The following is a 13,582-nucleotide window of genomic DNA, read 5'->3' on the forward strand; positions in this document are numbered from 1 at the left end:
CTCCGCCCTCCTCTGGTCTGTGACTGGACCACTCCCACTGTCTCCTAAAACCCTTAAACAGGAGCAATAACACCTTTTTATCAGATAACTGCAGGGATGATTGTCATACTTTTATCATCGCGCTTGAATTAATCTTTCCAATTATTAAATATAAAAAAATCACCTGCTTTATATAATTGTTAAATCAATAGCTGCACTTTAGTGGAGGCCTAAAATCCTCCACAAGAACACACACTGGAAAAAGTTTATTAGAAAGCTGGTGTTGATGGTATTAAACACTGACTGAGACATTACGCTTTCACGTTCCTGAAACACATGTTTCTGGCTGCCATTTATTAACACTTTGCCTGCCCTGTCAGACAGACAACAGTCCAACACCGGAGGGGTCACACAACCCTTGACCCAAATGATCATCCAGTTGCACACCTTCAAGCATGACATCACCTCAGTGAGTCAGAAGAGACACAAAAAGAAAAAAAAAGGTGTGGGACAAGCTCATTTGATACTGTGTGAAAGGTTTTTTTTTTTAAGCCAGGGAGGACAGATGAAGATGAGAAGAGAACATCATGCTAGTGAATAAAAAGTCAGAAGTGGTCTTTTCTCACAGGGAAAATGGGCTGTCGTATTAATCATCCTCTCTTATGTATGTGTGAAAGACGAAGAATGGGGATCATGAGCATTCCAAGTATCTTCCCTGAGGGACCCTGGCCCTGACATTCCTGAAATACTGAGACTCTCGTCACAGTGACGGTTTCAAGAGGGCCAGGATCGTGTCTGTGTGTTTTTAGATTTGCATGGGTTATTTAGTTTTTCTCTGTATGATCCATCGGATCATGGCATGATGCACCTTGAGCTGTGCACTATGCACACTTCTTGCATAGTTTTTGAACTTCAAATCCCAGCAGAAAACGCAACAGGAAGGATGTCTAACCTTGGCGTGTCGGATGTTGTATTTCCCTGGTAAATCTGCGCACATCACAAGCAAATTCCTTCACTTTCTTAAACTGCAGCCTCTACAGCTGTAATATGAATTAAATAACCTAACATTTAAGATACTTTTTCACTTTTTAAGATCAGAAGACTCATACCACTTTTACATCTCTACAATAAATATGAAACCACGGTCAGCAGTAAGCAAGTTTGGCTGAGAAGATACGATAAAAGCAAGCTTGACCTTATCCAAAAACGTTCACATCTGACCATAAAATGACACAGCTCACTAATTGATGCTTTATATCTTTTTGGTCCAACTTGGAGAAACAGTGTCAAAGGGATTCGTCTTTTTTCATGTGCCAGACTACTTTTCCTGTGGCCACTTCCAGAAGTGGTTTAAATTGTTCAGGAGATCCTCCAAGTCTTGCACAAACTCACATTTAAACTACTATTTTTATAAAAATTAAGTAAACAACATTTGTGTTAAGATTTATAGGTACTGGTACATTGGTTTGTCACTTGCCTTAATGTCTCCAGACTATACGCTAAGCTAAGCCACTTGAGTTACCTTACCAATGAATGGTAGGAAATACATCACCTGACAGTATGATTTCCTGAAATATTATGTAAAAGACAAGTTTGAATGTCTATAAATGATATTATAGTTTTGTAGTTTAATCAAACAAGCAACTTAAATAAGAATCATCAAGCAAGGATTTGTGTAATTTGCATATGCACTGGGGGAACCTGTTTTGAATACCAAACATTACACCACTCTCGAGCAAGTTAGTTCTACAACACGTATGATATTTGCATGAAATACCCCTTGTGTTGAATGGCATCCCTGCCTACTATAGTCTGGTGCTTTTTGGAGCAATCTGGTGCTGGACCTCCACAGTCAGCTGTGCTGCTATGGTCTTCTCATCAAATAGTCCAATAAGATGGCAGACACAGGGCCGACAGCCAGCTTTATTTCCAGACTGTAAAAGGATATGGATCCCTCCCTTCTCGTGCTTCCATGTCACCTAGTACCTTTTGCTCACTGAACCTTTGCAAGTAATCTGTCTACTCCTCTGTGAAAAAAGCAGACAAAAAGACAGACATGCTCCAAGGAATAGAGAGGTGCCTTGGCCTCAGGCTAACCATTAAACAGAGGGTACTCACTGTCACCGTCTTATTTTTCCCCTCCCCCTCGTTTTATGACAATTATATGTGCTATATGAAGGTTGACCATGACCATAATGTTACCACGCCCCGCGTATCATCGTGTCATTTCATCTGCGCAAACAAAAACCAGAGCCAGGTCTGTGTCATTCCAACACTTCTCGAAGTCTTATATCACCTTCTGACAAATTCACTTATTCCAAAGGAAAAAAGTAACACATGACTGAGCAAGAGACCGATTTAACAATGAGAGCAGACAAAGGAACTGTGACTTTGTTAGTGTTTCACCTTCATACAATCCAGGCAAGCGGAAATGTACGGTTGAATTTTTTTCGCTGCTGTAGGAGGGCAACAGAAATCCCAAAAAGGCTGAAGTGTATCTGTCACGTCACCTTCTGAATGGCATGAATAAAACTTTTAATACTTTTAAAAACGCCTAACAGTTGGGGTGAAAGTTGTAACACATTGTATAAAACTGCAGGTGTGAGATCCTTTGTTAGATAAGTGATAAATAAAAGACTAAACATTAGTAATGACACGATAACATAAACCCCCCCACACCCACCCCACTGTGCCAATATGGCCTTGTATTGACTACTTTAAGCATAACTCAATGACAAAAAAGATAGCTGTACTGAAATGAAGTGAAGGTGACCATTACTGGACCTGATAGATGGTCTAATATGTTGAAGGCCAAACCTTCAGACCTTGCCCCTCGGTGGGTCGGGGTACGTGAAGAGCGTTCAGCTGCTCTTTGTGAGAACTCTGTAGAAGCAGGATGATATTCTGAGAAAATTCTGGAGGAGATCAAGGGATGGGAACATGTGCAGTGGGAGGAATGTCTGCTGCCTTACCAGCGTGACCCTGCGTTTGGGCTTCATGTCAGTCCCCATGTTGTAATACACTGAAAAAAATAACACGTTGCAGGCTCCCTCGCTACCAAACAGGTCTAAACAAGATGAATATATCAGAGAGCAGCTTGGCAGCCTGTCCTGCATATCATTATCAGCCTTAAATACACTTGTGTGGACCTAGTGATTGTCATATTTCTACTACTGTTTTCTGCCTTAATGACTAGTAAGTATATATGTTTTCAATAAATAGAAAAAAATGTTTATGCATGATAGTTTCCTCTGTGGCAGGTGAGCAGGAGAAAGTATAAACACTGTAGATTTATACGCTTGATTAAATCCTCTGGGGTTCAAAATGGTTGTGCTGCTTTTCCAGCAAAACTCTCAATGTGACACTGTCATCTTCTCAGAGTGTATGTGTACACCGGCTTTTGTTAAGCCTGGCTTTGGGTACATTTTGTGGATGGCGCATCTAATGCTCTTTGCTGGTCTACCTCAAAACGTGGATGAGGCTTTTTCTCCTGCTCACGAACTGAAAGAATCACAACCAAACTAGCAGCAGTCGCACTGGTAGCAAACTATGGAGAGTCATCCGTCAATGTGATAAAGACACACTACCTAAAAAGTCATTATACGCAATAGGCTGGTAAAAATCATAATTTCCTGAAACGTGCTTAAATTCCAGACTAAGTCCTAAAATATGGGCATACAGACGTATCAACGTGTCATGAGTCTTTTTTTATCCTTTTATCCTTTTCGTATAAAAAAAAACAGAATTTTTTACAAGATAAGATGATTTCTCAGCTTCGACTAAGTCTGGTCTTAATATGGAGGAATACTGTCACCTAGTGGGCAAAATTAGACCCAACGGCGTAAGCAGGGATTTAAACAGAGAGTTGGAAACTGTAATTGGATATATACCACACTAAAGTGGGGAAATGACTGAAATAACACCGTACAACTTGGAGCAAAAAACAAATTTAACATTTCAACGCCATTTGAGGGATTACTTTTCTAAAACCTTGGCAGCACACAGACAGTTTAATACTTCCTGGAGAAACTGAAAGGTAGGCTGCTAGATAGCGGAAGTTAGGTATGTAACGAGTGTTACCGCTCTTACTCTTACTACCGTGATTTCTGTGACGTTAGCCTGATTGACGTAAATCAATAAATCTGGACACGTCAGAAGTTTGACGTCAGCTTTGAATCCTTTATTTTTTACGCAGTGCATATCGTCCCTTCGATAGCTCAGTTGGTAGAGCGGAGGACTGTAGTGGTATGCAGCTGAAATCCTTAGGTCGCTGGTTCGAATCCGGCTCGAAGGAGATGTGTTTTTTTTTTCCGAATTTGACATTAATGAATAGGTAAATATTACTAAACTAGAAAATGTCAGTTTAGTTGTGAGACTAGGAAAATATGCCTCCAAACACTGACCATCGGTTTGTATTGATAACGTTGTTCGATTGGACTGGTATTTTGAACCAATCAAGAAGTCCTGTAGTTGTTGCCTTAGCCGACTACATTTGTCTCCATTTGCACTCTCTGTTTTGTATAGAAAATGTGAAATCATAAGAATTTGTACAGTCTTCTTACTCTTTCTGACTATTTTTGTAAAAATTTTGACTGCCACTGTCTGCTGTAACCTGTTATTGTAACCTTTGGATTTGTTGATCAAACTTTTTTCTTTTTTTTTTTTTAAATAAGCCTTTGACATTTTACTTGATTTTCTTCGGGTTTTCCCATTCAGCACCTCGACGTAGTGGAGTGGCCTCTCAGCACGGACAGGTCGGACTCATTTATTTGGGCCGCTGACATGTGACGTCGTCGTAAGTGTGCCCGGATTTGGGGTATTGCAAGCACAGACAATACATCGGCTTTCAGTGAATGAATGCAATGCTTGCAATTTAGTCGCTGAAAAGGTTTTAACTGGTTTATTCTTCTGTTGTTAAGCAAAAAGAGGCTGTGCAGATGTCCGTTAAATCATCCATCCATCCATTTTCTATACCCGCCAAATCCGTCTGTCAGGTCTCGGGGGGGCTGGAGCCTATCCCAGCGGTCATCGGGCGCGAGGGGGGGTACACCCAGGACAGGTCACCATTCCATCACAGGGCCACACAGAGATAAACAACCTCACACACGCTCACTCCTAAGGACCATTTTAGAGACCTCAATTAAAAAACATGCGTGTTTTTGGTCGGTGGGAGGAAGCTGGAGTATCCGGAGAGAATCCACGCATACATGGGGATAACGTGCAAACTCCACACAGAAAGGCCCCAGCCGGAAGTTGAACCTGGAACCCGATGGTTCTCTGTTAAGTCATTTTAAGTGTATTTTTTTTTTTCTCCTCCATAACCAATAATTTCAGCAGACTATTTTTGGTAACATTTTTTGTTGTCGTTGTTGTAACTTGTTTAAAAACCATAAAGTATCTGTTGGTTGCAACCTCTCAAACTTGATCTAAGTTTCTCTGGTAAAACGGTTGTATTTTAGACGGTTGGTGAAACAGTAGGTTTGATTATGTAACCTTGACTGCTGGTCGACTGTATTTGATTATTTTTTTAGACAGTATTAGCAGTCAAAAGCTTTCAATCGAAGTATATACTGTTAGTTATTGAAATGATAACTGCAGCCTCTTTTCATATAAAAATGACCAAGGAGCTTTTGTGATTCAATTTATAGCCAGACACCATGAAGAGTTTCTAAATTAGCCGTTCATTACGTAAACTTGTTGGCATACAATAATTCACTTATAACAACCTAGGACAAGTTTGTATAGCATAATAAGATTAAACTGTGTTCTGTTCTTATAATTATTGTGGTTATCTAGGGTTGGTTTGTTGGTTGTATGTACGTAGAGATCTAGATCAAAGTGGACATTAGTACAGAGGAAACTGCTGTAATCAAAACTGTTGTTATCGGTGTCATCACCATGTGCTAGATAAGATAGGTATTATGAAAATGACAACCAAATATGGCGCAATGAGTCAGATTCAAAGGCGTAAATTACCATGAGAGGAAGAATACAGAGCTTTGAAAGCATTTACGTAAGGCTGGAAACATGAGCAACAATGATTTAATTTCATATAATTATTCCCAAGTGTCAAAACTTGGAAAGAAAAAAAATACCCAACACACTTCTCAGACACGTTTGGTTGTGCAAAATCCTCCTTTCTGATAATAATTACGCCCGAAGAAAAAAAATAATGCAATTATAGTTATGTTGTCGCCACGTCATTACAAAGGCTGAGGTAGTCGCACGGCAATAAAAACTAAGCTAGGCACATTTTAAAGGGATGACAGCAGTCAAGATAACTCCAACTCTACTGCATAGTGGTGTAGGGCCAAGTACACACAAGTTCAACACTCAGTTATTACCAGAGAAATATACTAGAAAGTATGGCTCGTTCTTTAGTTACCAATACATTTTCAAAGACTTTGCCAGAAATCAATAATGGGCAAAATAATATTCCATCCGTGTACACAGATCATCCAAGATTACAGAAGCTGTTCATTAAAATTAATATGATCAGTTTCTGCAGACTGCAGACAACATTTTTGGACAAGGTGTCATTCATGGCGAACACGCTTCCTCGGTGACGCCGGTGGATCTAGGGAGAAGGCGGTGGGAGAAACTGGACGGGACTCCGGGATGTGCTCGGACTGATACTTGTCAATGTACGGTTTTGCCACATTCCACACCTGCGTTGAAACCGTGAATATGCCATTAAAGAAATGTTCCTTTAGGTTACAGCGCTGTGCATTTAACAGCTACGTCAGAAGGTAAGCACTTACCTTCTGGTCAAGCAGGAGACGGTGGGCAGCTTCGATGTCTGGAGACATGAATCTGTCTTTTATCCACGGTCTGTTAACAGCAGAAAGAGAGAGTGGAACGGTGGATAAACATTAACTATCCGGTGCATCGTGGCAGTGGACTGAAATGTATGCACCTTGGCCACATCTGTTTGACTTACTTGACAACACTGCGCACGAGGTCATAGACCTTCTCCAGAGGAGTGGTGGTGCGAAGGGGTCGGAGGAACTCGATACCCTGGCAGGATGCCAGCAGCTCTATAGCAAGAACTGATCACAGAAATCCTCAATTCAGTTTGGTCAAATATGTAACATCTTATTTGGGATACTTTAGTCCTCATCATTTCTGTCACCCCCCAAAAACAAGGCATTAAAATGGCACCTGAGGTCACTACATTGAGCATATGACACAACATTTCTACATTAGCCATCATGTCGCAACTGTATGTAAGTGTCTCGTACACACATTAGAATAGATCATATAATGTGCTGGGCTGGTCAAATCCTAGGTAGACATGACTTTAACTAATAATGACTTCTAAAGTTACAAACAATCTCTGAAACACAGTTTGCCCAAACCACTTTTAAACTCTGGTTTTCTGAGGTAAAAATTTGTGTAATTGACTCAACTAAGCTTTTGTTTACAGCAGCTCTATTTCAGCACTATTGAAAGTGCTTATATTATCATTGCTGAAATTATTATTGAATTATTATTGAAAGTGCTTGTATCTTCTCTTGTGAGCATTTTTCCACAAAAACATGAAGAGAAAAAAAAGAAAAGGTAACCACTGTATCACAATACCAAACAAGCACATGTGTGCTGGCCCAGTATTATCCATCCGGCCCTCAAGGACCGGATGTGGACATTCCTGCCCTATGGCCTTTAGAGGAGTGTCTTTACACAAATGGTCTGCATAAACATTTGTCTGATCTTTTTTTTTCCATTGTTTTTTTGGCAGTTTTATTTCAAATCTGAAACTGGAATTTCAGAGCATCTATATTCACAGATGATTAAATTTAATCGCTAAGGTCTGAATTAAACACAGTTTTGTTTCACTTTGTGAAGAAACCAAAGAAGAAGAAAAACACCTTTACCTTGCTCCACATGCTCTACAACCCTCAAGGCTTTCCTTGCAGCCCAGCCTCCCATAGACACATGGTCTTCCGTGGCAGCACTGGTGGACAAAGAGTCCACAGAAGAAGGATGACACAAAACTTTATTTTCTGAAACTGAACAGAGAACAAGACTAGAGATTAAAGTCAGTTTTTATGCTCAAATTATGCGAAGCAAGAAACATGAGCACAGATAATAAAACCCAAATTGACTATTATTCAATATTCTACTGGCAAAAATCAATTGTATTCTAAATTTGGAACTATGTTCCTTGCAAGCTCATCCTTGCACACCAACCTAAAGCTGCTGCAGTGCAGTGGGCAATCATGAAGCCAGAGTTAAGGCCCCCCTCATTGACGAGAAAGGCAGGCAGCTCGCTAAGGGAGGGGTTACATAACCTCTCAATCCTCCTCTCGCTGATTGAGGCCAACTCATGAACAGCGATGGCTAAAAAGTCCAGAGCCTATGAGAGAGGAAATGTTAGAGAAAGTGAAGAACAATAACACTAACAACAATACCAAAGAGATATTTTATCATTCACAAACCTTAGCTGGATATTCGCCATGGAAATTTCCCCCTGAAATGGTCTCACCTCTTTCTGCAAATACCATCTTGTATGACTGTTAAAGCAAAAAAACACTTTTTTTTTCCCCTCTCAAATCTGAGTTCTGTGTTCAAAGAAGCGTCAAATCCAGATTAATCTTGTAGTTTTCAAAGCGGTGAAGGATACAGGGTTGTCAGTAGCACTGTTGATTTCAGTATTTATGATGTTCTGGACAAATTGTATGGTGTCGTTTGCAACTCCATGAACCTGGGTACAGAGGGAGATATTATAACACTCAGAAACGCTTGCATGATACCTATGGACAGTCCAACTACACTGCAAATGCTCTGTCTTTTGGCTGTCACTCACTATGAGGGATTTGCCCAATAGCAGCAAAAGTTGTGATGATCTAGATAAACTTGAGGTTACCTGAGGACAGCAGCGCATGGTGTAGGCATCCTGGACTCTGTCACAGAACCTGTGACTTTCTGGGAAAAAACACCAACATCACACATACTGAACGCATGTTTGGACTTTATTATTCCCTGTGGGCAAACACACCATCAGTATTTGACTCATCTGAAATATTCCTGAGTTCTGGTCAACCACACAGGAGTTGTGCTGTTTTGAAAGTGATGCCATTGATGGTAGAAGTATTGCTAACAAAGTATTGCTAAAGCGTTTTGATTGAAAAAAGAAATACACAAAAATAGACTGAATATAACCCCAGCACTGTATTACTGGTAGATCTTATGTATCTAATGTCAACTGTGCAGGATCAATACATTATATTCTATTTCTTGTCTGTTTTAAGAATCTGACTCGGTCGTCTGACCTGCAATCTCAGATGGGTGATGATCAGAGTCCAACAGTGACCGGAATCGTTGGGCCACCTCTATCTGCCCAGGATGGGGCCGTAGTGAATGGATGTCTATGGAAAGACACCAGAAAATGAACAAAGTGACAAATGGATGAGAAGCAGAATTAAAGGCAAATGAGTCCCAATTTTGTGTGCGGTATTGTTCGCATCTACTGCTGATGCTCACCACTGTCAAAGGCATTGGTGGTTCCCTTCAGCACCTCCAGGGTGAGAGCAGCGATGATATCTGCCTGGCGGGCAATCGCCAGGGCTCGCTCCACTGCTTCTGCCCCTAAAGAGGTGATCATCTGAGTCCCGTTGATCAGAGCAAGACCCTGAGGGAGAAGGCCAAGGAGTGAGATAGATGTATTTTACAAGCTATTTATCGCAGAATGAGTACAGTGGTGAAAAGTAGTTCAGTACATCAACTCAAGTACTGTAGTGCAATACAATTCTGATTAACCTAAATTTAAGATTATTTAACAGTTGATGTTCCTCTACACTCTTTATAATCCATTACCAACGATCAAACTACTAAACACTATAATATCCATCCATTTTCTGTACCCGCGTAATTCAACTTAGGGCCGCGGGGGGCTGCTATGATACGCTAAGCTGGGCCTGCTACAATACTGAAAATTTTACTGTACCACTTGCATAATTAGCAACAAATCAGTGACAAAATTTACATAAATATTAGATGATTTAGATGCTGTTCAAGGAGTTTAAAGAATAATTTAGAATTGTAGCTGCTCTAGCTTAAGCTTTATAGTGTGACATCTGATCACCTCCTCTGTTACTTAAATTGATCTAAATAATCTGTGTAATCGCTGTTAATTCGGTTAAATTCAGTTGTATGTGTTTTTGTCCAATTCAAGCCAATAAGAATCAATTTCATGATAATACAATCATTATCCAATCAAGTTAAATTAGTTAAAATCCGAATGAGTCCAACTAATACAATGCCAATTAGAAAAAAGGTTGGCTAGTGAACGAAGCCAACAGCTTTCATCGAAACTTGGTCAAGTACATATATTACTTGATGTTCATAACTGAAATGCTTATCCTGAGACTTACAGAGCAAAACTTTTGCATTGATCAATATCCTCTTGGAAAGATAAGTCAAATTGTGCAGCATGTGCTCTGTTTGAGATATTACCTCTTTAGGCTTTAGTGATATTGGCTTTAGTCCATGGGCCTCCAAAACCTGGCAAGGAATGAAAGGAAAAATACATAAAGTCAAGGGTCATCAAAAAGCAAACATGTTTTCCTATCAGACTCTGGAACCTTCCACTCTTACAAGCAAAAAGCAGGTTTTTACTATAGGATGGTGCAAACTGTTGTTTTGCAAAGCCACTAAGCGACCCTGATCTTACATATTTGGCATCTGCCCATCCACTCTTGGGAGACCACATTTTACCCTCTCCCATCAGTCCCAGGGCCAGGTGTGAGAGGGGTGCCAGGTCTCCACTTGCACCCACTGTTCCCTTCTCTGGGACAAAGGAGAGACAGGAAGCTGCAAGGCAAAACAAGTTTGAGACCAAGTTTAGTTGTGTGACAGGTTCCCCGATGGCAGTTATCAGAAGTTGATTGAGGTCGTTGTCCCACGTCAACCGAAGGTGATGAATATAGTTGAAGCTTACCGTTGAAGGCCTGGATCATGGCATGAAGAGTTTCCAGAGAAATCCCGCTGTACCCTTTGGCTAGAACGTTAATCCTCAGAGCGAGCAGCATGCGGGTCCTCTCTGGGCTAAGGGGGTTTCCCACACCTACACATCGCAGCAGAAATCTGAAGCACATTCAGGTACAACAAAGCCAAAGCACTGAGTGCTCCGAAATGTAACTCTGAAAGTGTGCTTCACAAAGAGCTTTTCTTACCTGATGAGTGTGACCGCACCAAGTTTTCCTGGAGCTCCCTGTGGAACAAAAGGTGTGTAGCCATCAGTTGGCACATACAAAGTGCTCAGTCTCCAACAGTTTACAAAGATCATGAAGTAGGAGTATAAATTGTTGCCTTTACTTGAGCTTGCTGACAGGAATGACAGTTCGGGCAAATTTGCCAAAACCTGTCGTGATTCCATAGACGACTGCAGGAACAAGAGACAGAAGGAAGAGAATGAATTTGCTATCGCTGCTCTACTCAGAGCTCACTGCATTTACTTCATGCTCAAATGTGTCCTTAACCTTTGTTTTCTTTGACAATGGTGTCCAAAAGCTCTCGTGATTGCACAACTTTTCTCTCTGCCTCCGGAGTCATCTAAAAATGTTGGTAGAGGGGGGGGGGGGGGGGATTACATGAAGTCAAAGATTACCACGGACAAGCCACAACAACAAACACAATTTGTTGATAATTACCTTTATCTTGTAGAATCCTCTACCTAAGTTGACCAGATCTGTGGATGTCAGACTGCTGCCGTCCATAGAAATGTACTGCGCAGGGAGTCGCATGTCACTCAGAAGAAGGTGACAGAATATGTTTTAAATTTGAACAGAAGATGCACTTACTTCACCGGGTTCTTCGTATGCTGCTGTACTATTTACACAGTTTAGTAAAGGGTAACTTTCATTCAAATGTGCTGTTGTACTTGATTACAAATGTAAGCATGCTTGGTCAAATTAAACGTGTGTTAATTTTCATTTGAAATTTCAGTTTTTGAGGAAAACGAAAAACTCTTTTGAAATAAGTTAGTATTTACACAGTACAGTATGGCACAAATACTAAGCAAGTTTAAGGATACAGATGAGAAACTCCAGGCTGACACGGGATAAAGTCAGGAGACATTGTATCTCCTTCAATAGCTGAAAGCAAGTTGAAAATAAAGTATACTGTAGGTAGATAATTTAGTCTGCATAAAAAGTATTATGCGCAAAATACGCACAAATTTAAGCACGACAAGGTGTAAAACATCTCCATTGTCTCTGAATGTGTTGCATTCATGCATACTGTCATTACCAAGTTCAACAAAGTCATTATCCACCAATACATCCTCGATGGTGTCATCCACATCCAACAAGCCCAAACCCTGGCACCTGCGTACCACGAACCGCGTCTCCTTGACACACGTTATGCCGCCGTTGTCAGGTTTGTTCTTAATATAACGTTTAAGCGCTTCCTGTCCGAGCCACCGGATTGTGTTGGAGGTATCCCGGCAAGGCACTGCCAGCCACTCGTCTCTGATATGGATAGTGAAACGAGGCATCGTGCGTGAGGGGCGACTCGGCAGCAATGAGTGCTGCGCGCCGCTGTCCAAGGTACCACCTTCAGCCCCACGCTGTGAAGCCACCAATCAGACGCAGCCAGAGGGGGCACGCCTCGCCAATGTTGCACCTCTGGAGACCAGTGGCCTCCACAGTTCGTTCAACTAGATGTTTGTACAAACTGACCCGATGTTTTCCCGTGATGTAAGCACAAAAACGCACTTTCGGCACTTTCGGGGTACACTGAGGTGTTTCTAGCAGAGCACATAGCAGAGCACATAGAAAGTTTTTCATTTTCTTTTTTTTATTATTATTATAGATTAACAGTTGAAAGTACATGTTGTATGAATCACTTCAGGTCTTCCAAAATGTTTCCAACCAATGTAGGTTGTAACAACGGAACAACTTTTTTTCTTCATACAGGCCATGTGTCCCTCCCTGTGATGTTAAAAGAAATGTATTTATTGACTGGTTCAAAACTGACTGGGTCAAAACTGTGTTAATATTCTGAAAATCAGACCACTTATTAGGCTACAGCATGCGACATTTGTGAGAATTAAATCATTGCACTTTCATGCAGTTCACCTGAACCTACGTCCGAATTTCGTCCGTAAGCATGCAACAGCCCTGACCCGTGGCTTCAGAACGTATCGCGGATTTGTACTGACCATCTTTGCGTGTATTGATTAACACGAGCGCCCCTCTGAAAGATTATACCACAGGACTCGCGGTTCGAAATTCCTACGAAAGTTTTACCAAAAAACATTCAACTAATCCTCGTTTTGACGACATTTCTCTGAAAACTGCCTTGCCTCACAAAGTAAACGTGGTGGTGTCACAACATCACAAACATGCAGGATATCAGCAGAACATCATTACAAACTGATATGTGGACTACAAAAAAGATATTGCCAACACTGATAACTGCAGTGCAATGTCTACGTGCAGTGCATCAATGCACGCCTTGCAGTATACAACCCTGTATGCAAAGCAGTCGAGTCAGAAGTTGAGAGAAAACACTGACTCGCAGATCACGCGAATCTGCATATTTAGTTGTAAATAGAGCAAAGGAAACGTATTAACTGATAGGTGATGTCTTTATTTACTCC

The 13,582-nt window shown here is 41.0% G+C and overlaps 1 protein-coding gene and 1 non-coding gene across 4 annotated transcripts; one reads left to right on the top strand and one right to left on the bottom strand.

Moving 5' to 3' along the window:
* Positions 1 to 4,185: 4,185 nt before the first annotated feature.
* Positions 4,186 to 4,273, top strand: trnay-gua (transfer RNA tyrosine (anticodon GUA)). The gene is given in 2 exon segments: positions 4,186 to 4,222; positions 4,238 to 4,273. It is a non-coding gene; the product is annotated as a tRNA-Tyr (tRNA).
* A 1,547-nt stretch (positions 4,274 to 5,820) lies between these two features.
* hal (histidine ammonia-lyase) lies at positions 5,821 to 12,518 on the bottom strand. Of its 3 annotated transcripts, XM_072386133.1 has the most exons (20): positions 12,229 to 12,518; positions 12,014 to 12,074; positions 11,781 to 11,808; positions 11,631 to 11,705; positions 11,460 to 11,532; positions 11,296 to 11,362; positions 11,154 to 11,191; positions 10,919 to 11,044; positions 10,652 to 10,791; positions 10,435 to 10,482; positions 9,463 to 9,610; positions 9,252 to 9,347; positions 8,846 to 8,904; positions 8,603 to 8,683; positions 8,418 to 8,483; positions 8,170 to 8,335; positions 7,854 to 7,988; positions 6,920 to 7,028; positions 6,741 to 6,810; positions 5,821 to 6,647 (listed from the first exon to the last, which is right to left on the bottom strand). In XM_072386133.1, exons 1-20 carry the CDS (start codon positions 12,473 to 12,475, stop codon positions 6,516 to 6,518), a joined length of 1,965 nt encoding a protein of 654 aa, XP_072242234.1. In that variant the 5' UTR covers positions 12,476 to 12,518; the 3' UTR covers positions 5,821 to 6,515. The 3 variants fall into 3 exon arrangements, with proteins under 3 accessions (XP_072242234.1, XP_072242235.1, XP_072242236.1); XM_072386134.1 differs by lacking the exons at positions 11,631 to 11,705; positions 11,781 to 11,808; positions 12,014 to 12,074; positions 12,229 to 12,518 and having other exon boundaries at positions 10,919 to 11,064; positions 11,154 to 11,362; positions 11,460 to 11,535; XM_072386135.1 differs by lacking the exons at positions 11,460 to 11,532; positions 11,631 to 11,705; positions 11,781 to 11,808; positions 12,014 to 12,074; positions 12,229 to 12,518 and having other exon boundaries at positions 10,919 to 11,064; positions 11,296 to 11,451.
* Between the last annotated feature and the right edge of the window lie 1,064 nt (positions 12,519 to 13,582).

This window comes from Leuresthes tenuis, unplaced genomic scaffold, assembly GCF_036924035.1.
Source record: "Leuresthes tenuis unplaced genomic scaffold, fLeuTen1.0.hap1 SCAF_5, whole genome shotgun sequence".
NCBI lineage: Eukaryota > Metazoa > Chordata > Actinopteri > Atheriniformes > Atherinopsidae > Leuresthes > Leuresthes tenuis.